At 47.9% G+C, this 21,218-nt stretch overlaps 9 protein-coding genes across 9 annotated transcripts; 6 read left to right on the plus strand and 3 right to left on the minus strand.

The window, feature by feature from the left end:
- On the plus strand, positions 1 to 1,239 carry BJ212DRAFT_1485734 (uncharacterized protein; the record flags this gene model as incomplete). Its single annotated transcript, XM_041341023.1, has 6 exons — positions 1 to 30; positions 83 to 315; positions 371 to 429; positions 480 to 710; positions 760 to 933; positions 983 to 1,239. 6 exons carry the CDS (start codon positions 1 to 3, stop codon positions 1,237 to 1,239), a joined length of 984 nt encoding a protein of 327 aa, XP_041188004.1.
- Positions 1,240 to 1,979: 740 nt separating this feature from the next.
- BJ212DRAFT_760870 (uncharacterized protein) lies at positions 1,980 to 2,880 on the minus strand. The gene is made up of 3 exons (XM_041344006.1): positions 2,447 to 2,880; positions 2,050 to 2,382; positions 1,980 to 1,993 (listed from the first exon to the last, which is right to left on the minus strand). Exons 1-2 carry the CDS (start codon positions 2,615 to 2,617, stop codon positions 2,155 to 2,157), a joined length of 399 nt encoding a protein of 132 aa, XP_041188005.1. The 5' UTR covers positions 2,618 to 2,880; the 3' UTR covers positions 1,980 to 1,993; positions 2,050 to 2,154.
- On the minus strand, positions 2,869 to 5,638 carry BJ212DRAFT_1387807 (P-loop containing nucleoside triphosphate hydrolase protein). Its single transcript, XM_041336895.1, has 9 exons — positions 5,331 to 5,638; positions 5,125 to 5,284; positions 4,981 to 5,073; positions 4,417 to 4,937; positions 4,126 to 4,368; positions 3,758 to 4,075; positions 3,661 to 3,710; positions 3,394 to 3,606; positions 2,869 to 3,342 (listed from the first exon to the last, which is right to left on the minus strand). Exons 1-9 carry the CDS (start codon positions 5,531 to 5,533, stop codon positions 3,281 to 3,283), a joined length of 1,863 nt encoding a protein of 620 aa, XP_041188006.1. The 5' UTR covers positions 5,534 to 5,638; the 3' UTR covers positions 2,869 to 3,280.
- Positions 5,639 to 7,734: 2,096 nt separating this feature from the next.
- On the plus strand, positions 7,735 to 11,662 carry BJ212DRAFT_1449360 (glycoside hydrolase family 35 protein; the record flags this gene model as incomplete). The annotated part of the gene is made up of 19 exons (XM_041338678.1): positions 7,735 to 7,820; positions 7,877 to 8,094; positions 8,141 to 8,317; positions 8,450 to 8,586; positions 8,639 to 8,658; positions 8,714 to 8,799; positions 8,852 to 8,929; positions 8,982 to 9,087; positions 9,136 to 9,176; positions 9,227 to 9,467; positions 9,518 to 10,393; positions 10,444 to 10,529; positions 10,580 to 10,634; positions 10,689 to 10,791; positions 10,840 to 10,867; positions 10,924 to 11,029; positions 11,082 to 11,369; positions 11,420 to 11,473; positions 11,521 to 11,662. The coding sequence occupies 19 exons, from the start codon at positions 7,735 to 7,737 to the stop codon at positions 11,660 to 11,662; spliced, it is 2,928 nt and encodes a 975-aa protein (XP_041188007.1).
- A 522-nt stretch (positions 11,663 to 12,184) lies between these two features.
- Positions 12,185 to 13,204, plus strand: BJ212DRAFT_1387830 (uncharacterized protein). Its single transcript, XM_041336896.1, has 2 exons — positions 12,185 to 12,375; positions 12,438 to 13,204. The coding sequence occupies exon 2, from the start codon at positions 12,618 to 12,620 to the stop codon at positions 12,984 to 12,986; it is 369 nt and encodes a 122-aa protein (XP_041188008.1). The 5' UTR covers positions 12,185 to 12,375; positions 12,438 to 12,617; the 3' UTR covers positions 12,987 to 13,204.
- A 282-nt stretch (positions 13,205 to 13,486) lies between these two features.
- Positions 13,487 to 14,408, plus strand: BJ212DRAFT_1387833 (translation initiation factor SUI1). The gene is made up of 5 exons (XM_041336897.1): positions 13,487 to 13,556; positions 13,612 to 13,719; positions 13,771 to 13,892; positions 13,944 to 14,022; positions 14,075 to 14,408. The coding sequence occupies exons 1-5, from the start codon at positions 13,493 to 13,495 to the stop codon at positions 14,290 to 14,292; spliced, it is 591 nt and encodes a 196-aa protein (XP_041188009.1). The 5' UTR covers positions 13,487 to 13,492; the 3' UTR covers positions 14,293 to 14,408.
- A 444-nt stretch (positions 14,409 to 14,852) lies between these two features.
- Positions 14,853 to 15,591, plus strand: BJ212DRAFT_1485738 (uncharacterized protein; the record flags this gene model as incomplete). The annotated part of the gene is made up of 3 exons (XM_041341024.1): positions 14,853 to 15,212; positions 15,273 to 15,392; positions 15,445 to 15,591. The coding sequence occupies 3 exons, from the start codon at positions 14,853 to 14,855 to the stop codon at positions 15,589 to 15,591; spliced, it is 627 nt and encodes a 208-aa protein (XP_041188010.1).
- A 297-nt stretch (positions 15,592 to 15,888) lies between these two features.
- BJ212DRAFT_761120 (PLC-like phosphodiesterase) lies at positions 15,889 to 19,930 on the plus strand. Its single transcript, XM_041344007.1, has 10 exons — positions 15,889 to 16,036; positions 16,101 to 17,130; positions 17,178 to 17,348; positions 17,397 to 17,877; positions 17,934 to 18,226; positions 18,284 to 18,446; positions 18,498 to 18,944; positions 18,994 to 19,127; positions 19,180 to 19,561; positions 19,617 to 19,930. The coding sequence occupies exons 2-10, from the start codon at positions 16,249 to 16,251 to the stop codon at positions 19,697 to 19,699; spliced, it is 3,036 nt and encodes a 1,011-aa protein (XP_041188011.1). The 5' UTR covers positions 15,889 to 16,036; positions 16,101 to 16,248; the 3' UTR covers positions 19,700 to 19,930.
- Positions 19,779 to 21,113, minus strand: BJ212DRAFT_1387851 (uncharacterized protein). The gene is made up of 8 exons (XM_041336898.1): positions 21,051 to 21,113; positions 20,988 to 20,999; positions 20,732 to 20,937; positions 20,573 to 20,668; positions 20,442 to 20,517; positions 20,188 to 20,392; positions 20,045 to 20,128; positions 19,779 to 19,986 (listed from the first exon to the last, which is right to left on the minus strand). Exons 3-8 carry the CDS (start codon positions 20,782 to 20,784, stop codon positions 19,961 to 19,963), a joined length of 540 nt encoding a protein of 179 aa, XP_041188012.1. The 5' UTR covers positions 20,785 to 20,937; positions 20,988 to 20,999; positions 21,051 to 21,113; the 3' UTR covers positions 19,779 to 19,960.
- Between the last annotated feature and the right edge of the window lie 105 nt (positions 21,114 to 21,218).

A 21,218-nucleotide genomic window follows, 5' to 3' on the forward strand; every position in this document is an offset into this window, starting at 1 on the left:
ATGTCCCTTGTAACCCGCTGGTTCTCAAAGGTAAGGCCCATCAGTACTTTTTCTGTAGTTTTGTTCTAAGATTCTCCACTAGGGTGGGTCAGAGAACTACGAAGAAGTTCTCTCCGCACTTGCAGCAGATGTTGCACGACGGCAGACACGTCTAGCAGAGATCCGACTCCGTGAACGGCGGACGACACTCCAGTTCACGCTTGGAACGCTCTCTCTATGGATTTCATTCGTATACTTGTGGTATGCGCGTATACTTCCTGCGTCGTGGCATGACTCGCTACTAGCGAAAGTAGCAGTCCTAGTGGGACCTGTAATGTACGTGCCACCATCCACTTGAATACATTCCCACCACATCCATGTGTCACTTCAGAATATTATTTACACGGAGAATGATGCAGATATGGTATTCATGGAAAGGCGGACGCGAAGGTGAGCTTCTCAGAAACAAATTCTTTCACCACCCAATGAAAGTACGACAGAGAAAACTCTCAGAGCTGTCACTCAAAAGCAGCGAGCCAAAGTTGAAGAAATTAAGAAAAAGACCAACTATGACTCGACACGGAGCCTGCTTGAGAAATACGCTGATCCCAGCACCCCGATACGCCGTCTGCAGCCTCTTTCACAGCCCCGTACACCACTGCCCACAACCCCACAGGCACACCTGCAAACACCTGTCGTCCAACAAAGGAATCTACCTCTACAGCTTTCGCGTACTTATTTACGTGTCTATGGATAATTTGACACTGACGCATTTTGCAGCAACGCCACAGCCTATTCAGCCGACCCGTAAGCAATGGTATGACAAACTTGCCGATGCCATTCTGGGCGACGAGGAATCATCAATGAGCGTGGCTGCCTCGCGCTATGCATTGATTTGCCAGAAATGCTTCTCACACAATGGGCTCGTTAAGGAGAGCGTCTGGGAGGACACCCGTGAGATCGCACAAACTTGTTCGCTTTGACATACTGATGTATCTGCCAGAATACGTATGCCCGAAGTGTGGCTTCCTTAATCCTTCCGCTAGATCAAAGAGATTGGGACTTCAGCACACGCCATCGCCACCTGCCAATGTGGATACGGACCCAATCGCATCTTCGCAACCTGCCTCTATGGAAGGCGTGGAGTCAACCGCGCCGTCTGTCGACATGGTGCCTGAGAAGAAAGAGCGAGTCCAGTCGCGAGAGACGGTTAGCCGTACACGAGGTGAGGCAACGCAGACAGAGCACTCCGCACAGTAACCTGTTCATTACGAGGATATGATAAGCCTTAAAGACATCCCGCTTGGTTTTTAGCTATAGCATCATCTCCACCATCACCAGTAGGTAGTTACAGTTGACCTCGCTTTGGTCCATCACACCCCTTTCGAATCCATATAATGTAGCATCGGTCAGTCAGTAATAGTTTGACTTGCAACAAGAATTGGATTCAAGTCTGTTGTGTCACTGTTGTACCAAAGCAACTGCTCCATCTTAACGGTCCTTGTAACTTATGGATCGACGTGAAAGTCTTCAGCGTAACATCGATATACCTTGAGATTGGTCATACCCTATGAAGTCACCGTTCAATGCCTCTACCAAGAGACGTTGAAGAAAGATACCAACCTTGTTAGTAGTAAAGACTAAACGTGCAGTGTTGTCTGCGTTGTCTTACAAGTGCCGACTCACAGTTTCCAGGGTCGTACATTTGGAAGACAGGTTTGTACCTAAAGAACACTGTACAAGCTTGTATTCGGAAGCGGCAGATAGCAGCCAACAATCAGAATAGACCTTGCTGCCAGTTCACCTCGAAAACGTCGCCTTCATTCTGATAACTCCCCGCAACACCAAGCGCGATACTCGCGTCACTTGCATTGCTGATTACGACGCTATAAGGAGGCGTAGTACCCTGGTGACACACCTGATCGCGAATTATCTGGGGGTTGCTACAGTTCAGGGGACACCCACTCCCGTAGCCGCACGCCTCCTGCAGCAGAGCCGCCGGGACACTTCCCTGCTGGTTTTGAGAGGGATCGACAATGTTCTGGTGTTTAGGAAGAATGCTCGACTTACCATCGTATCGTTGTCATACCCAATAAGGACTGTCTGGCACTCTTCGTAGTCGAACAGAGCATAGGAGGAGTAGCATAGAGCAGCCCAAGGTTGCAGATTTTCAAATCATCCTTCCCGGGATACGTTCAACGAAACCCATTTCGAGGCGGAGGGCCACTTTTTACCCAACAGGACAAATTCAGGGGGTCGTACGGGGCTTGCAGAGCGGTTATTCCACTTGCGGAGAATAACAGCGGCAACCAAACTAGACATATTGCATGCTTCATAGCGTGGAGGATGCAGTCGTCTAAAGGTTTTGCGTAGGGGCGGCAGATCCTGGCTTGAGCAGCGTGTCTTTAAATCAAATACAGCACTGATCAGCGCCATCGTCAACAGGGTACACTTTGATGAACCTAACGTGATGCACCCAGACGTCCGACAACGTTCGTAAAATGAGATGCCAGGTCAACGGTGCATGATAAAATTTCCACAATCTGATGGAAACAAGGAGGAATGCATTTAGGTCCAGAGACGAAACAAGAACGAGCAATGTCGAGTTTCTTGACGATGGCGGGAGCATGAGTGGCATACAACAGAAATGTTGTAAGGCAGCGCTGGGCCATAACTTGGGGCTGTTGCATCGCACAGCTGTAATCCTGGTCGAGAATATCAAAAGTTATGACATCAAGAATGATTAATGATTCATTCCAACTTGTTGGCGTCGGTGACTGCAGCTCTTCAAGTTCAATTTCGAACTCCGATTTACCCAAATCGGCTTGAAGTTGATCCTACAGTGTCATGGGTCATATTGCACATTAAAGTGCGTCGGTCTCGGAAGGTCCAGATAGTAGCTAGACTGCATCCACTCGGGTGGCTGTATGCATGGCGGTGCTAGCATCAGGGCCCAGAATCTATGACACATTTATTGGCACGGGTCTTTGTACGATTCAACTACAGACAGCAAACAATCTAATCATGGCTAAACACTGGCTACATTAAACGTGAGCTCCCTTGCTAGGTCTAGGGCCCGATCTCAGTAAGTAGGGACGGTCGTCAATAAAACATCTAAAAGCGAAAACGTGGCCTTGGACATGACAAACATACAGATGCAAGATCCAGCTAGTTGTGCAACGATCAAATGAAAAAAGGTGTGGCTACAATGGCAAGACATGTGTGTGGCCCATGTAAGGGGCGCAGTGTACGGTATGTACATATGCTTGGATGTACACATGAAACGGGATTGGGAGACTCGCTATGTCTTGCCTTTAGTGGCAGTCTTGCTGATGAGCTTGGCCTTTTCCAATTGAGCCTCACCTGCACGACGATCAGCACACGATCAGATGAGGGGGTGGAGTGAAACCGTACTGTGCTTCACAAGGTTCCTCTTGTAGTCAACAATGCTGATATCCTCCTTCGTTAGATTGCGAATCGTCTTATCAGCGACTTCCCAAAGCTCCTCAGCAACTTGGCTGATCAAACGGAAGTCGTGTGACACGATCACCACGCCACCTTCAAAGTCCTTGATTGCAAGGGCGAGTGCGTCGATGGAAGCCATATCCAAATGGTTCGTCGGCTCATCTGTCTCGCTGCTGATTAGCGGATTGTCAGAAAGCGAGTGTAAAAAGAACAAACCAAGAAGCAGGATATGAGGATGTTCCATCGCGAGCTGTGCGAATACCACTCTGAACGTCTGTGAGTCTGACATCACCATTTATGTGAGACTGCTTACCGGTTTCTCAACCCGTCCGACAAATTGCTAATGACGCTCGTCTGGTGCGCACCGCTCAAGCCAAAACGGCCGAGTTGCTGTCTCCACGCCATAGCGTCCTTCTCGGGGTACTTATCGTGGAAGAGTGATTGGAAGTACTCGATCGGACTTTTGTCGTATGGTAGCTGATCTGCGCTGTGCTGACTGTACTTGGCGAGTTTGAGCGCAGCGTGCTTGGAAACAGTGCCTTGAGAGGGTTGTAGGACACCAGTTACGAGGTTGAGGAGTGTCGATTTTCCGGCACCGTTTGCACCGAGGATGGCTACACGAGAGTCCATACTACATACGAGTCAGCCGGACAAGAATTAAGATAGGAAGAAAAGACACACTCTATACCGAATGACAATTTTTTGTACAAGTAATCTTCAGGCTTGCCCGAGTATGAGAAGGCGACTTCGTCGAATGCAATGATGGGAGGAGGAAGTTTGCGAATATCCTCGAAGTGAAAGCGCAGCGGCCGAGGTGTCTCGACTTTTTCGACGAGTCCCGCTGCCTCCATCTTGTCGATGATTTTTTGTTTCGACTTGGCCTGCTTGACGAGGTTGGCGTATGTACCGGCGGAAGCGATGAACCTGATACCGTTCAATCAATGGTGAATTGCGAAGGAGAGTTAGACGTACTTTTTAATGTGAGCTATTTCCTCTTGCTGCTTGTGGTATGCCTTCATCTGATTCACCTCGTTCTCCTGCCTAGTGCGTACGTAGGTGGTGTAGTTACCAGTGTAGTAGACGAGCTTCTTCTTCATCGTCAAATCCATGACGTTAGTACAGACCGAGTCCATGAAATCTTGCGAATGAGAGGTGATAACGAGAATATGGTTGTATGTCGACAAGTATGCTTCAAGCCAAACGACAGCGCCGAGATCCAAATGGTTCGTCGGCTCATCAAGAAGGAGCAGATGTGGCTTAACAAAGAGTGCACGCGCAAGGGCAACGCGCATGCGCCAACCACCACTCATATCTTTTGTAGGACGGGCCATCATAGCCTGGCTGAAGCCAAGACCATGGAGGATACTGCCAGCCTTGGTCTCAAATGTATTTGGATCCATCTCCTCAAGTTCCTCGTAGGCAGCCTCTAGGGCGGCGTCATCGACATCATCTGCGATGCTGAGATCTTCGATGCGCTTTTCGAGTTTAGCGACCTTTTCGCGAGCGGAGGCCACGATGAAGTCAACGGCAGTTGACATCGGATGGTTCTGCCTCGCCACTGACGAGGTAGATGTCAATGTGTGGTGGGATTTCAATGTCGCGCTCCGCGATGGATTGGAGGAAGGTAGACTGGGGGGAAAGTATAAGATGGTAAGACTGCGGAAAGAGTATAAAATATACCTTTCCAGACCCATTCTCACCCAATAGGCCATAGCGCTGCCCGTAGTTGAGGGAAATTTCTGCACCTTCGATGAGCAGACGACCATGGAATGATAACGTATAGGAATCGATTTTAATATCTCTGCCTTTCACGTCTGATACAAGCACTCCTGCTGCACTCCTATAGCCGGATCAGGATCCTCCATCACAATAAACATGATACACACCTATCAGTGGCGATCTGGAGCTTGGCCATGGATGTCAAGTCATCCGTGCTGTTAGCGGCAGAAAAGCTGGTGAGTGGGGTATGAGACATGCTGCCTGGCATAGAGTCGTTGGGTGTAGATGTCGACGTTGTGCCATTCTGCTTTGCGGATTGTTTTGCGGCCTTTTCTGCGAGCCTCTTCTGCTTTGACGCTGAGGGAGGCATCGTGAGTGATGTGCACGATGGAGATCAATTTCTTGCAAAGATCATGTTCGGAGTTCAAAGATTTGATTAACGATTATTTGAATAATTACATAATAGAACGCGAAGCGCGGATCTCAGACCATCACTTATAATTTACTCGGCGAAACTGCGACGTCGACGCTATGGCACTATTAAATTACCTTCCCCATGGTGAGTTTCCCTCTTGCATATTGTCACCTCCTCTTAACACACATCCAGTTTGCAATCCTGCTGTGTAGATAATCCACTTGGAAAAGTTTCTATTCTGGCGTTCAGAAACGCATTCAAACACAATGGTCGATCTCTCATACCAGTATCACAGGAGCGAGGACATCATGCAGTCGTACAATAAGTCAATTCTCTCTGATATAAATCAGAGGAAGTGGCCAGGCGTACTCTGGTGTATGAGGTACTTTTCTGGTTGCGTTATCTCTGATTGGAAAGTTTAGTTCAGTGCTTGTGGCGTGGTAAGCTGTCTGGTCCACTGCAGAGAAGTACACATAGGCTTGACACAGGTAAATTACTCACCTATGATTCCAAAATCGGGGATTTTATGTCGTGGCTCTGGATCGCCGGAATGTTCTTAGTGTCTTTATCGCCATTACGCCTTATTCGAGATCAGGGATCCTAGCTGATATAAGTTAGGGAAGTTTCCATGCTCAGATCCAACGACTAATGGTAGGTGTATATGTGCTACAGGTCGCAACTACACAATGGCATCATGAACTTTCCCTCCAGATCGGAGACCCAAGCACTTGCAGGTAAATGCCTTGTTCGAGCGTGCACAGTCAAGTTGATGATTAGATACATAGGACTCGATCGAGCATCTTGCGTTCCAAAGCGCAAGGTGTATCATTCCCAGTCCTGCGAAGCGATGCAGAATACACCGGCGGCTACTACGGCGACGAAATTAAGAACTCTGAGGTTCGAAGAAGAAGGGATCCTCAAAGGCTGGCCCATCTTACAGGACGTCTTTAAAGCTTGGATGTGCTCATTCATCTAGGTTGAATTATCACGTATATGATTCATTGTTCATTGTGCAACCATGACTTTTGTACGTAGGACTATTTCACCTACATGACATGAATCAGGTGTTGTAAACGAAGCTGACCAGTCCCCCATCTGACCTCGAGGCTCATTTGCACATTTTTGATCCCAAGACGATCTTACCCTGGTCCCATTAAATCGGAGAACTTCTGCTCCAGCCTCTAGGCAATATCTCTATATTCGATAATTTGACTGGGCAATCCTGAATAGGATGTGTCACAATCAGGAAAATCTCCTCCGGAGGGGTCACTAACTTTAGCCATGGCCATAAAAGTCCATAGAAGTATATATATTGTGTAGACCTTGACTTCATCACCGAGCACCGTGCATATCGATCAGCGCTCAGCCTCGTCCGATATTTCGGCACGTATAAGGGAGAATTGAGGCGGTCCGTTGAACTCCCTGCAGAACACCTGTTACTGTATTTCGCCGATTTAAGTACGGTGAGACTTCCGAGGTCTCACGAAGTCCAATTGTCAAAGTCTTTTCAGCGACATATATTGGTGAGAATGACCATGCGGAAATTGACTAATGAACCATAACGTACACCCTTTCTTCCACTCACTTCGACTCGTTGTGGGACACAAGCCTAAGGACGGCCGTCATCATATCATTTGATTCACCGCCAAGTTTTGGCCCATCAGTGCTGCTGTAACTCGAGGTATGCATAGTTAGAGTCTATGTCATATGACTCGGAACTGACAAACTTCCTGCACCTTCGGAATTCAGTTCATCCGGGCTGTAACATTCTCCCGTAACGCGTAGCACAGCGGACCGCGACATACAGCTTCGCGTGTGATAGGTTGCAGGTCATGCGGCTCAAAATATCCGAGGATGCTGGCAACATGACCCTACCTCAAGACTCGGAGCGCGGTATAAATGCGCTTGAGAGCGCTAAGAATGGGAGAGCAACACTTGAGGCAGTGGATCCCAAGTTGCTGCAGTCAGACATGCTACCCCTCAGTAGTCCTGCATCGTCTAGGTCCCCCAAATATCGTGGACTGTCATGGGTCCTCGTTGTAATTCTCTCGGTTCTGTGCGTTCTGGTGTTGCCAGTTAGGCGCTCGAATATCTTCTCCCCGGCGTCTCATCTTGATTTCTCGAGGGCAGAACCAGAAGTAAATATGCCGGCAGGCATGGGCGTCACTGGAAATGGACGTACGAATGATGTCCTGTGGGATAAGTACAGTCTAATTATCAAAGGGCAGCGCGTTTTCATACAGTGAGTACTCGACGAACACTCAAATCACATTTGATACATTTTCGTTGTGCACTCAGTTCAGGAGAGTTTCACACATTTCGACTACCTGTACCTGGACTATGGCTTGATATCCTGCAGAAAGTGAAGGCTGCTGGATTTAACGCCATCAGTGTTTATACCCACATGGCTCTGATCAATCCCTCTCCTGGCGTTGTCGACTTCAATGATTACCGCGCTTTGGAGCCCCTTTATGAGGCTGCGAGACAGACTGGCATATGGATTGTTCTCCGTCCAGGTATGATCTTTTGTATTTTGAAGGGGTTAATGCTAATGAGGATCAGGGCCTTATATCAACGCGGAGACAACTGCAGGAGGTATTGCACACTGGATAACATCAGAAGTTGCAGGCGAACTGCGGACGAATGCGACGGACTGGCATGCAGCTTGGCAGGACTACGTGCAAGGTGTCATTATTGAAACTGCTCCTTACCAAGTGACCCAAGGCGGACCGGTAATAGGCAAGCTGGCCTTGATCACGTTTTACATTAACTTGTCTGATAGTCACTTCATTCTTAGCAATCCAAGTCGGTCAGTAGCCCTCACATTTGGCGTACCCATATGATTGAATCAAGCTTAATTGCGACATAAAGACAACGAATACTCCCAGGAACCAGCCATGCATGCAGAATACTTTCACGAGCTGGAAACTGTCTATTTGAACTCTAGTATTGTTGTCCCGTTGACCGCTAACGACCCGGGAGAAAATCAAGCGTGGATCAATGGAACGGTAAGCTGAATGATTTCCAGATGAATGTTATATTGAGTTCCATGACATGTAGGGTGCCGTGAATATCTACGGGCAAGTCCATTCATATGACACTTGGACTCGTGTTGACACAATTATTGTCCTCAAGTTTGGATTCCTACCCACAAGGGTTTGACTGTTCCAATCCAGACATCTGGAGCCCGGTCGTCACGAACTATTATAGCTATCATGAGTGTATGTGATTTATACTAGTACCTCTTACTTCTAATACTAAGTCAGTATCCAGTTGTTGATCCTGGCCAACCTTGGTATTTCCCAGAGTTCCAGGGTGGTTCTTTCGATGCTTGGGGTCCAACGGCACCAGGTAAATCATTAGTCTACGCCTTGGTTGCGCCTTGACATGACCTTCCTGTTAGGTTACGATCAATGCCGCATACTCACAGGAGCCAATTTCGAGAATGTCTTCAACCTTAATCTTTGGGCATCCAACGCAAAACTAATCAACTACTACATGCTATACGGGCAAGCCTTTCATTCTTGTACTTGGTGTAAAGCTCAACACGCTTACAGAGGAACTTCATGGGGTGCCCTTCCTTTCCCCGGAGTTTACAGTGAGGCTCTATCCCTCCAACAGTGAAACTGCTAGCTCATCGACTCACAGCTTCATACGATTATGGGAGTGCCATTGCAGAGAACAGGGAGCTGACTGTCAAGTATCCGGAACTTAAACGTCAAGGTCTCTTCTTGCGAAGCTCCCCAGATTTCTATAAGACGGACTGGGTTGGAAACAGTACTGGTGGCATGGTTTTCGTCTCCAATCCGGCTGCCTTTGTAACTCTGTTAAGGAACCCCGACTCAGCCGCGTCGTTCTATATTGCAAGACAAGGAAATTCCACAACAACGTGAGCTCATATTATGCCATCACGTTAACCTGTCTTTACAATTCCGTTAGGGATGTAACCACCTTCAAGCTGAATGTCACCACTTCTGCTGGTAGCTTTGAGGTCCCCCGTTTTACATCAGGAATCACACTTGAGGGCAGACAATCAAAAATTATCATCACTGATTACTCATTTGGCTTGTCATCGAAGGTTCTCTACTCCACAGCGCAGGTTCTTTTTGCAGGCCAGATTGGTGGGAGGGATATACTGTTCCTCTACGGCGATCCCACATCTGAGTCAGAGGCTGCTCTGACATTGAATGGTACACCTCGCATACAAGGGACAGGAGTTTCTTCGGTATCCTCTAATGGCGTCACTTCCGTCACTTTCCTCCCAGGCATTCAAGGGCTCATCACGATTTGGGATTCCAATGAGCAGCTTGTCCTCTATAGTGATACCGACACCGCTGGAACCTTTTGGTCGCCCGAAATCTCTGCCGATGATTCTGTCGAGTTTGCCAACTATTGGCAGTTCGGCACGAATACCTCCATCCTGGTTGGAGGTCCTTATTTAGTTCGCAATGCTACAATCACCGAATCGACGCTCGCCCTTCGTGGCGACTTGAATGACAGCGTTCAACTTACAGTCATTGCGCCTGATGACGTGAAGACCGTTACATGGAACGGAATTCCTATCTCACTTGATGTTGCTGCAGTCTCAAATTTGACCATCCAAGGAGGCTTTGTAGCACAACTAAAGCCCTCATCCACGGTGCTTGGCTTTGCTCCACCCGCACTTACAAACTGGAGATATGCAGACAGTTTGCCGGAAATCCGCAGCGGGTTCTCTGATGCCAACTGGACTCTTGCTGACCATACCACCACGAACATGCCCTTCAAGCCTTACTACGGGGACGGGAGGGTTCTCTATGGCTGTGATTATGAATAGTCAGTCATCGACTGGTCTGCGTCCTTTATTATAGCTCATTGACCAACAGCTGCGAGAACATCGTACTTTGGCGCGGGCACTTCAATGCCACGGAAAACACACAATCTGTCAATCTCTCCATCAATGGCGGCGAAGGTGGGTCTAAAGGGAATAAGAGATGTCTGAATGCTGATTACGTCAATTAGCTTTCGCCGCCACTGTTTGGGTGAACGACGTGTTCTTGAACACGTCCTACGGAAAGTAAATCATCATCATGGATACGATCTGAGGGTGTTACTAACCCCAACTACATAGCTCCACAAACGACCAAAATATTCTGGAAGAAACGGATGATAAGTTCTACTTCCCTCCAGGATCTTTGCTCTACGGGCAAGAGAACGTCATCACTATCCTTCAGGTGGGTTCTCATGTTCTAGGCCATTGCTGTCACCGATGATAGATCTAGGATAATATGGGCCTCAATGAGTCGGGCTGTAAGCCACGTGTTGAACTCAGACCGAAGCGATTCTGACGTTGATGACGATTTTAGCTGTTATCGACGAAGAGAAATCTCCTCGTGGTATCCGTGGCTTCATGCTCAATACTGGAGAGTTCGGTGAATGGAAGGTTCAGGGTAAAATTGGCGGATACACCAAGTGCGTTTTCCTTTTTCCGGCATGACCACCTCGTCAGCTCATAACGACACAGTTATCTCGACAAGGTACGCGGGGTGCTGAATGAAGGAGGTCTCTATGGTGAACGCATGGGCTGGCACTTACCTGAGTTTGATACTTCTTCTTGGGCGCTGAGATCTCTCTCTGAGGGTCTGCCCAACGCCGCCGCCGGTGTTGGGTTCTTTATTACGACATTCAACTTAAGCATCCCAGATGGATTTGATGTTCCAATGTCCTTCGTGTTTGACAACACCTCTCAGCCGTATCGATCTCAGTTATACGTCAACGGATGGATGATGGGTAAGAGGGTGTCCAACCTTGGGTACGCCTGTTTCAATTTGTTATATGAACTGGGCTGATAGCAAAGTACAGGCCCCAGTATCAGTTCCCTGTCCAGCAAGGTATTCTGGACTACAATGGCACAAAGTACGACCCTTGGTGTGACCGTAAGATGATTATTGACTTCCGTATAGTACTGTTGCTGTCGCGCTGTGGGCTATGGAACCGACAGTTGTCACTCCAACTTTGCAGCTCTCCATTGAAGGCGTCTACGAAGGTGGTGTCGGCGGCATTGAGACTAACAACCCTCCTTGGTCGCCCGAAGGACGTCCATAGCTCTGGAATCCTCGGACAATACGTCGTACTGTTATATTTACGATGTATCTTTGTCAGTAAGACCCTTGGTATCCCGAGTCAAAAAATAATAGACAGCCTCCCAGGAGTCCCAATAAACTATGATCTATCCGACTCGGGACTCGAAAATAGAATGAAATCTCCTCATATTATAAGGAAATAATGCGGGTGTTTGACTTCTTTATAGATCACCTTGAGTTGGACGCTGGTCGTGTATTAGGCGATGGGCGTCAGTAAGACGTTTAAATTTCAACATTAGCAAACTAGGTAGGTATGAAGTCGTGCAGGTGCTTAGTCAGCAGCTTTACAATTCAATAGAGGCAAACAACCCTCACATCCATAAGTGAATGTTCAAAACGTGATAAAAGTAAAAATATTGTTGAGTCGATTTCGAACCTGCAGCAGATTTCCGTCCTGTCACGCTTACCACTTGGCTAAGACCGGTTAAGGACGTCTGTAGTGCGAGAAGGCCTCACTCAGGCTGGGTTTTGAACACTATGCTATAGTACTACGGCCGCCTCACCTACAAGGTATTCATTTCGGTAAAGTTCCGAAGTCAAACATTCGTGGTCCATCACAATCGAGAATGCTGCCACACCTGCGTAATGGCGAATTTCTCCATATCCGCCATTTGTATACTCTTAACACAGCATCAACCAGACTACCGTGTATTCCACCCTCTGCCACTCGTCAAGGTACAGCAATCGTTGAGTCAATAGTACAAATTGGTATGTATTAACATCTAGAACATGTACAGATGATTTCTGCAGCAATCTCAATCGTGACTCAAAGTTCCTCGATCAGAGCCGACCTCTTCGCAAACCAAACATTGGATTTCAAGCAGAACAACCATGGATGATGCGAAGAGAATGAAGACGGCAGGGTGCTTGCCAACATTTCTCGGCTTCTTCATCTTCCTGTTCTTGGGTTAGATCTCATGGCTGCTTCCACCCACGGTGTTCCCGAAAAGACTGGCCAACGGCGTGTTCGTACTTCTCGGACAAATGTGAATGGAATTACAAACGGAATCGTTGACACCACTGGGAAGAGTGGATCTCTGGTGACACTCATGCCCGATTTTAGCGCTTGGCAAAAAGGACAAGGCGCTGTCTGTAGTATCTGGGCAGACGCCTGTGTTTGTGCAGGCGCGTTTGGTGGACAAATTGTGCGCAGCGCCGACGTTGTCTACGAAATTTATGTGGGCCTGTTCGATATTGGTACACACTCGATGTATCAACCAACTCAGGCTACGAGGCGATCCGGAGACTGCAGAGGGTTGTTGTCCCTCTCGGCGAAATCAAATTGAAGGGACTAGAGCGTCAGCGCTTAGATGCGTCGGGGTTACATCCGAGCGTATCCCTGTTATCCACCCAGTCCCAAGTAGATTCTGATGCTAATAGCACCGCTGCGGCACGAGTTCATCTGACGAAACTCCATCCGATCATTCCGATGACGTGTGTCTGGAGTGATGAGCTTTGTGTCTTCTAATCCTGTCCATTCCTATATCGCTTTGATAATCATGTTCGTGTTCTTCTGTTAGGAACACTGTTGTTTAGTGTCAAGCGCTGTGTTAATCACTTTTAGCGCCTTTACATAAGCAATGTCACAAACATTTCGAGACGGAAAAATCTGAAGGAAGAACTTTGTCACCAAGAAATTTCTTTTGAAGGCTGGAAAGCTATATACTAATAGTGCCATAAATCACAAGGCACAGTCGATAGTATATGCGGAAGGACTGAAGTACTAGGTTCGTGCAGCCTAGCTAGTGGGGTTAGATCGTCATGGCCTATAAGTCACGTGTCCACCAATATCATGTCTTCCTCAGACCAACAAGAGCCCCAGGCTGTTCGTCCGATAGAGGTCCTGTACTGCCAAAGTAAACACGATTTTCACTATTTAACCCGTGTTGCTGATGTCCGTCGATTTCTTAGTCTGCACATTTCCTCCTGAATATTGTGAATTTGGCTCCAGCTTGACGAGATGCAAGGAATGGCTCCAGGGAGCACGCCCTCAGCTCTTTGAAAAGTACTACTCAGATGGTAAGCATTCCATCTCAGCACTAGTCTCTACTGATCTCGATGATCTTAAAGAGGCTCTCCAGTCAAAGATTGGTACCCTCAGCTTGGAGGCGCAGGCAAAACTTGAGAAGGATACTGCAAAAAAGGAGGCAAAGGCTGAGGCAAAGGCGGATGCTGCGCTTAAGAAAAAGATGGTACGTTCTTAAGCTACCTGGATTACACATTCATCACTAAAATTCCTCCAGGCGTCGCAAGTATCGATTAAACGCATCGAGCGTAACAAGCGGAAACACGTTACAGCTATCCATGGCCTTGAGGCATTTGGTATGTCTATCGCTTCGAGGGTAACCCACTAAATGAAATTAATTACATGTAGACATTGACTTGAAGAAAGCTGCTAAATTCCTTGCTCAGAAGTTCGCTACTGGGGCATCCGTCACCAAGAACGCCCAGGGACAGGATGAGATCGTAGTACAGGGAGATGTATCAGACGATGTTTTGGAGCTTATGGAAGGTGGAGCTGGTCCATTGAAGGGCGTGCCTGCGGACAATGTTGTGATCATTGAAGAGAAGAAGAAGAAAGCTTCAGAATGATTGTATTGTTGAAGTCGATGATGTAGTTGTACGACGTAGTGATTGATGTATCCCAACTCCCAAGTCCTCTAGATCGTATATTTGAGTCGCGATTGTGATCTTATCGAGGGTGTAAGTATCATAGTAACCACTGTGGGAATTCACAGAAGACCTCCGACTATCTTCTGAGAGACTGCCTCGTGTCAACTTATCCTCTTCACGTCACATACTACGCTCAAAGCAATTAATAGGAGGCGCTTATCGATATCTTCAAAGCAGAGATTTATGAAAGGACTCGCATCAAAGCGTAAGTCAAAGAGTTCGCGGACAAGATGACGCACAAAACATCATCCGTAAGGCAACCTTCCACAAAGATGTGTACACTTCTTTTGGTTTACACAATCTGCAGCAATCGCTTTGACTACGTACCTTTGACGGTGTTGGCTCGAGCCACCCATACGAGTTTGTGTCGCTCTTTGACATACGATGGTATAAAATGAAGGTTAGTTTTACATGTTCTGTCGTCACCAAGTACTCAGTCTAATAATCTTTCTTTCCCTGTACACGCATAACTTTTTACGATGTCTTACATGAACCCTCTTCATCCCCCCGTTCCCAGCAGCATTCGCTCATCATACACTGCTCTTGCTGGTGCCTGCTCCGCATATCAACCTCCCTTTTCTCAAACTATGCCGCCCACCCACCGACGCCTGCCTCAGGCGCCATTATCAAAGATGCCGACATCTCGTCGTTCACCTCCTTGTCCTGCTATCACTTTTGAGCTTCATGGGGCTCCCTCACATGGCCTTGGCGTTCCTATGTGTGAACTGCTGGCTCGTTCAGGAGGTGCACTGGAACGTATGCTCGTCGGTGCGAATGATGGCGTCGGTGCTCAAATGAGTGGATCTCTTGGCTTTCGCAGAGTCAATCTCAAGATCTTGGTAAATTAACTCATGCCATGTATTCTTACCTGTTGCCTGATCTCTATCTTTACTTTATAGTGGCCGGGGTATGAGCATCTTGATCGCAGTCACCCCCTTGATATTCACACTCCGGCTGGTCCTCTCACCCGCGGGCAACTCGCCGTCCAAGTTGCGCATGCATTTGCGCGCTTCATTGAGGTTCGTCCTTTCTCCGGTTCCGGTCGCGTTCACACTCACAGCATTTCTACAGGAACTGCAAGGTTACCCCCCTGCACAGCATGGCGCCAGTTGGCGCTTCGGAAATGGTGGAATCGGTTTTAATCGCCTCATGCTTTCAGCCCTTTGGAACGTCCATGATGACGTTTGGTTGGCTGAGGTCATTGTTGACTTTCGTTAAGCGGAGTCGTGGACTTGACTTGTTGGTCATCACTGCATGTCTTCTCACAATTCACACCCAACACAGCATACTTAACACTCGTGCACGTGTAGCCCTAGTTATTTCGTCTCTTACTGTAACTTTCTTATCATCGTCTCTTCACAATCCTACACTCCTCACAACTGACTTGATAGAAGTACATGATTCAACCACAGGAACTTGAACTAACCATAATTATAACTTTGTATATATAGACATAGATTTGTTTATTACTAAATTTGTACCCTCCCTCGTGCTGCCAGCGTTGCAAACGTGCCACACGGGCGCGATGAAATTCTATCCGGGGTTGGACTTCCATTCCTCTCGAAATCCATCAATAGGCAGTGCGCAGTACACCGTCTCCGACCGCCAAGGCTTGTAACTTCTATTACGACTCTACCAGATATATCACACATGCACAACGACTGTGGGTTCCACATTCTCGTCAAAGCGTCACTCTGACCTTGGACAACCATGGGCGACCACAGTAGACCCATACGTGCTATAGAGAGGCAGATAGCAACTCCGAGACACATCCTGGAACGTGCCAAAGGCTTGTTGACAAGTACTGGCATACCCACGCTAGCTGCGCAGGAAGCACTACAAATTTTCGCACCGGACCCGTCTTCAGACAGGGGAATGGCCTTACACACGAAACACTTGGATGATGGGAATGGGACGCTAAGAGATTCTATGATAGGTTTTCTCAAGGCGAAAACGGCTCCAATTGTCAAGTCTATTCGATCGAGGAGTCAAGATGCTCGCCGTAATAGGAAGGACGATCATTGTCTTCCTCTTTGTGACTCAATGAGTACGCCTAGCACAATCTTGTCATCAGAAGAGCAATCGACGACGACGCTTGCCGTGCCCAATTTACCAGGCACAACGGGCTCTGATATCGCACCATCCGCACAACGCATCGCTGAAAAGTCATCCATGGCCGACGGAACGGTTCCTCTACTGCTAAGAGAAGGAGTACATATGACAAAAATATCTCCTGGAAAACAGAAGAGCTATATATTTAAACTCGATCCTGATCAAGGTCAGATCATATGGCAATCCAAGAAACTGCGTATCAGTATGTACTTTGACCTGCGACTCTCCTCTGGGCTGTTGACATACCGAACCATTGCAGTTCCTATCGAGAATATCAAGGAGCTTCGCTTCTCATCTGACGCCCGCTATTATCGCCAACAATTCCAACTTGCGCAGGATTATGAAGATAGATGGATTACCATCATCTACATTCTCAATGGCGCCTATAAAACCCTTCACCTGATCTCTTCAACTAAGGATGTATTCCGCATGTGGGACATCACACTGAGGAAGCTTTATGCAATACGCCAAGAACTTATGACGGGTCTTGGGAATGAGGAGATCAGACGTGCGATCTGGGAGAAGCAGTACTGGACGGCATCGGATGAGTCGAGCGACCAGAAGTTGCGCTTTGATGAAGTGGAGAAGCTCTGCAGACGCCTTAATGTTAATACTTCGACAGAGGAACTAAAGCGACTGTTCAAGGTGGAAATTTTCATTTTTCTCGCACAAAAAAGCTCACAACTGCACAGCAAGCAGACACGAAGTGCCAAAGTTTTCTTGACTTCTCTGGCTTTCAGCGCTTCGTCAAACTGCTCAAGGCGCGCCCAGATGTCACCCTGTTGTACAAGAGACTATGCTACAGCAACGACGGGCAATTTGATTTTAGCGTCTTTGAGCATTTCATGCGTAATACTCAGAAGGCATGTTCTTCGGTTTGATCCATTTTTGCGAAACTGATTATCATTCAGTCTACACTGTCCCGCCAGGAACTCTTAGAACTGTTCGCGCATTACGCTAAGAAACCGGATGGTTCATCGGATGCCAGCCCACCACATTCCCCACCCTCGCCCGAGGGACCCGCATCTCCGCCCGCAAGATTATTTTCTCCTCCATTGTCTACTTCTCCCCCGTCCGATACTGTGATCTCACAGGCACTCACAGCTCCCATCGACGTATCAGTGGCCTATGTAACTCACAAACTTTCTGCATCTTCTCGGTCTCCCAAACTGGTCATGTCACTTGATGGTTTTACCTCATTTCTTTTGTCTTCCGACAATTCAGCTTTCATAGAGCAGCAAGGCAAAGTGTGGCACGATATGACGCGTCCACTTTCGGAGTATCTTATCTCTTCCTCGCACAATACATATCTTATCGGCAACCAACTCGTTGGTTCTAGTACAATCGAGGGTTACATCCGGGCTCTTCTGCACAGTTGCCGTAGCGTCGAGAGTAAGTGCAATCTTTTCTGGAGTTTCTTTGACTCATTTCGTCTACGTTTGTCACAGTTGACGTTTACGATGGTGATAGTGGGCCGATGATATTTCATGGAAAGACATTCACTTCTAAAGTTCCAGTGAGAGAAGTGTGCGAAGCCATCGCAAAGTACGCTTTCGTTACGTCTCCATACCCCATCATCATATCTGCCGAAATCCACTGTTCGGTGCTGCAACAGGAGATGATGGTAGAGGTCATGCGCGATGTATTCCAAAATGCACTTATCAGTGCACCTCTGGAAGGACGCCCAACGCTAGAAGTTCTCCCAAGTCCGGAGCATTTGAAAGGGAAGGTGCTATTGAAGGTGGATTTTGTTTTTCATATGGGTGGATCCTCGTGTTTACAACACCGCCACCTCCAGGCAAAGAACCTCTATGTCTCAGAGAACGAATCTATTCGTACGAAAGAAGTCAGCATCGACATGGACTCCTCTTCTACCGAAACATCCACAGACTCAGATGTTGTTCAAGACATCAGGGACGAACGGATAAGGCCAAAGGTCTTTGAAATGGACGCTATCAACGGTGAGATACGCGCAGCAAGTCTACTTTTTTCGTAGCTCATAGATGCGATAGAGGTAAAGGACGAGTTAAAGAAGGCCCGCGGTCTATTTGATCGTGTTCGCAGTGGACATTCCCACAACATGTCTGGCGTAGCTGCTCTTACTGTGCCAACTGTGACCTCTATAGCGACGTCTGAGCCCCCTGCTCGACCGGAATTTCGCGACGTCAGCAAAGTTAAGATGTCGATCGCTGTCGCGAGCCTCCTTGTATACACCGTTGGTGTCAAGTGCCGAGGTATTAACAAGAAAGAGCACTACGCACCAGAACACATGTTCTCTCTGTCAGAGAAGACGGCTAACAAGGTGATGAAGCAAGGAACGGTAGATCTTATCAAGCACAATAGGACACATCTAGTTCGACTGTATCCAAAAGGCTCAAGGGTGAACTCGTCTAATTACTTGCCTCATCGCTATTGGACTGCTGGCGCGCAGCTCGTGGCTATTAACTGGCAGACGTTCGGTACATTTCTAAGATTGGTTATCGTTATTTGGTGCTGATTGGTGTCAAGATCTGGGTTACATGATCAACCATGCCATGTTCCAGCGAAACGGACGAGCGGGCTACGTCTTAAAGCCCCTGGCCCTCCGTACACATGACAAGGAGTTGCTATCTCGTTATACTCAACATTCGCTTGACATAGTGGTATGTATTTTCCTCGCTGTACTTGATGCGAGCAACTTTTATGCTTTCATAGGTCATCTCCGCTCAACAGCTACCTCGTCCGAAAGACTCCCTCGGGCACGAGATCATGGATAAGTCCATGGTAGACCCATACGTTGAAGTTTCCATCCACATTCCCGACTGGCCTCACGCCTCGCATCACCATTCATCCTCTTCTCCTGCAACCCCTCCACCTTCCTCAACTGGTTCTACTGGCCGACTGCTATCCAGACGCACCAATTCAGTCAAGAACAATGGCTTCAACCCTGTTTGGCAGGAGGCACTGAGCCTTCCATTCGACTGTGTTGGCGACATGTTTGATTTGATCTTTGTGCGCTTCGCGGTGCGCAGGGATGGCGACAACGATGAAGAGCCGATTGCCGTATATTGCGTTAGCCTCGGAAGTTTGGCGATGGGTCAGTATTTTCAGGGCTGTGGCGTGGCTCTCAGGTATTGACGTCACATCTGCAGGCTACCGTCATCTACCCCTGCACGACACGCAACTCTCGCAGTATCTCTTTTCCACTCTTTTCGTAATGTGTGCTATCAACTAAAGTTACCTCCAACTTCATTGGCCTCGTGTTTAGTTTCACAATCGGAATATATCACGCAGTAGGAATAGGCAACTTAGATCATTAATTGTGTGGTAGTCAAGATATATAAATAAATTGCGTACACACTCCAGTGGACATCATACAATTCAGAGATAACGATGACAGGTAGACTTCCAAGAGCATGCAAGATGGTAACAGTAGATGAAGGATATAAACACCGGTTGATATAGATGGATGGGTTCTATAATTGTTTGATTTCTTCTACTTTGGTGGGGGAGTTGGTGGACCTGGAATTGAAGACAACGAAAAGTTAACATGGCCTAATCATGGGACACATTGACGTACCGAAAAGACCGGGACGTGCAGCCGGCGTCACAGGCCTAGGCGAAACAGGCGCAGGCATCGGTGCCGGTGCGTGCGCAGGATTTGCTGAAACATGCAGATTGGTTCAATCATGAGATATGAATCAGAAGCGAGATAACACATACGCCTCCATTGCGCCCATGCGGGCAGATTTGGCTTTGGAGGCTCGATCGCAGGAACGGGAGCCGGAGCAGGCAGACTCTTGGGAGCCGGCTTTTCTCGTCTTTGTGGTTTGTGGACGACCCTCCAGGCTGGGCGGGCGGGGCCAGTTAAGCCTTCTTCTGGAGGAGGCGAAGCTGCAGGGGGTGGAGGCGGAGGCGGGTCCTGAGGCTACAAGATATCAGGGTTCGGTGATGCCTCAAGATCTCATAGCACTCACAGGTGGCCTCCAATCAGGAGAATATTCACCTCCTGCGCCGTGTTTGGATTTAACGGCCATAAGCTCGGCAATTTCGCTGTTCGCGTTGGCAATCAGCTGCGCACATTGAGCAGATAAAGGCGGATGCGTACAATTGAAGCTGTCTGCGCTCATCCCTAAGCTTTCCTACCTCTGCCAGCAAGATGCGAACTTCGCTCGCAAGCGCTTTGCTAAAATCGTTGAGGTATCTGGTGTGGCCCATCCATGAGTCTTCTAGCGTCCTTCCCGCGCAAAAACTATAGTGATCTCACTTGGGAGGAGCGCCGTTGTTGTAGGAATTGGGGCCGCCTTTATTGGAGGACATGCTTTGAAAGCCTGCGGTGATGAGTTGAATGGGGACTGGGATTATGGCTTCCTGACAAAAGTTCCGGTGCGTGGACTAGAAGCAATAATCCTGGGATACACGAGGCAATTATAGCCTGTAACCGCCTGAACAAGTAACAGGTTTTCACGAGGCCTGCAGCTAAGTAATAAATTAATAACAGCGCTAACAAGTCGGATGCTGACCAAACAGTGCTACTGTAATATCTGATCAGCAGTATGACGACTGATTCAGAGTTCGACGCTCACTACAACGACTGCAAGCCTAGTATTTCGATTTGAAGGCCTTTGACCTGAGGAGATTTCTAAGGGGTACATGCATATGTAATTTTGGACTTGACAGGTCTCGTGGCACAGCACACAGACTCGGCCAAATTTCCATTCAATTGGATTTACAACGCTATGCTCATATTCGTC

This window comes from Suillus subaureus (genome assembly GCF_016647635.1).
Source record: "Suillus subaureus strain MN1 chromosome Unknown BJ212scaffold_44, whole genome shotgun sequence".
In the NCBI taxonomy this organism is placed as follows: Eukaryota; Fungi; Basidiomycota; class Agaricomycetes; order Boletales; family Suillaceae; genus Suillus; species Suillus subaureus.

What these genes read in the sequence shown, in the direction of transcription:
- BJ212DRAFT_1387807 (XM_041336895.1), bottom strand. Translation starts at nt 5,533, where the DNA reads ATGCCTCCCTCAGCGTCAAAGCAGAAGAGGCTCGCAGAAAAGGCCGCA. An exon ending in GAAATAGCTCACATTAAAAA is followed by an intron (nt 4,369 to 4,416) that starts GTACGTCTAACT and finishes GAACGGTATCAG; the next exon opens with GTTCATCGCTTCCGCCGGTA. An exon ending in GAGGAACCTTGTGAAGCACA is followed by an intron (nt 3,343 to 3,393) that starts GTACGGTTTCAC and finishes ATCGTCGTGCAG; the next exon opens with GTGAGGCTCAATTGGAAAAG.
- BJ212DRAFT_1387833 (XM_041336897.1), top strand. Translation starts at nt 13,493, where the DNA reads ATGTCTTCCTCAGACCAACAAGAGCCCCAGGCTGTTCGTCCGATAGAG. An exon ending in AGAGGTCCTGTACTGCCAAA is followed by an intron (nt 13,557 to 13,611) that starts GTAAACACGATT and finishes TCGATTTCTTAG; the next exon opens with TCTGCACATTTCCTCCTGAA. An exon ending in CTGCGCTTAAGAAAAAGATG is followed by an intron (nt 13,893 to 13,943) that starts GTACGTTCTTAA and finishes AAATTCCTCCAG; the next exon opens with GCGTCGCAAGTATCGATTAA.
- BJ212DRAFT_1387830 (XM_041336896.1), top strand. Translation starts at nt 12,618, where the DNA reads ATGGCTGCTTCCACCCACGGTGTTCCCGAAAAGACTGGCCAACGGCGT.
- BJ212DRAFT_1387851 (XM_041336898.1), bottom strand. Translation starts at nt 20,784, where the DNA reads ATGTCCTCCAATAAAGGCGGCCCCAATTCCTACAACAACGGCGCTCCT. An exon ending in CTCCTGATTGGAGGCCACCT is followed by an intron (nt 20,393 to 20,441) that starts GTGAGTGCTATG and finishes GATATCTTGTAG; the next exon opens with CCTCAGGACCCGCCTCCGCC. An exon ending in CGCATGGGCGCAATGGAGGC is followed by an intron (nt 20,129 to 20,187) that starts GTATGTGTTATC and finishes TGCATGTTTCAG; the next exon opens with CAAATCCTGCGCACGCACCG.
- BJ212DRAFT_760870 (XM_041344006.1), bottom strand. Translation starts at nt 2,617, where the DNA reads ATGCCACTCATGCTCCCGCCATCGTCAAGAAACTCGACATTGCTCGTT. An exon ending in CGGACGTCTGGGTGCATCAC is followed by an intron (nt 2,383 to 2,446) that starts GTTAGGTTCATC and finishes TTTGATTTAAAG; the next exon opens with ACACGCTGCTCAAGCCAGGA.
- BJ212DRAFT_761120 (XM_041344007.1), top strand. Translation starts at nt 16,249, where the DNA reads ATGGCCTTACACACGAAACACTTGGATGATGGGAATGGGACGCTAAGA. An exon ending in TGAAATGGACGCTATCAACG is followed by an intron (nt 18,447 to 18,497) that starts GTGAGATACGCG and finishes TAGATGCGATAG; the next exon opens with AGGTAAAGGACGAGTTAAAG. An exon ending in TATTAACTGGCAGACGTTCG is followed by an intron (nt 18,945 to 18,993) that starts GTACATTTCTAA and finishes ATTGGTGTCAAG; the next exon opens with ATCTGGGTTACATGATCAAC.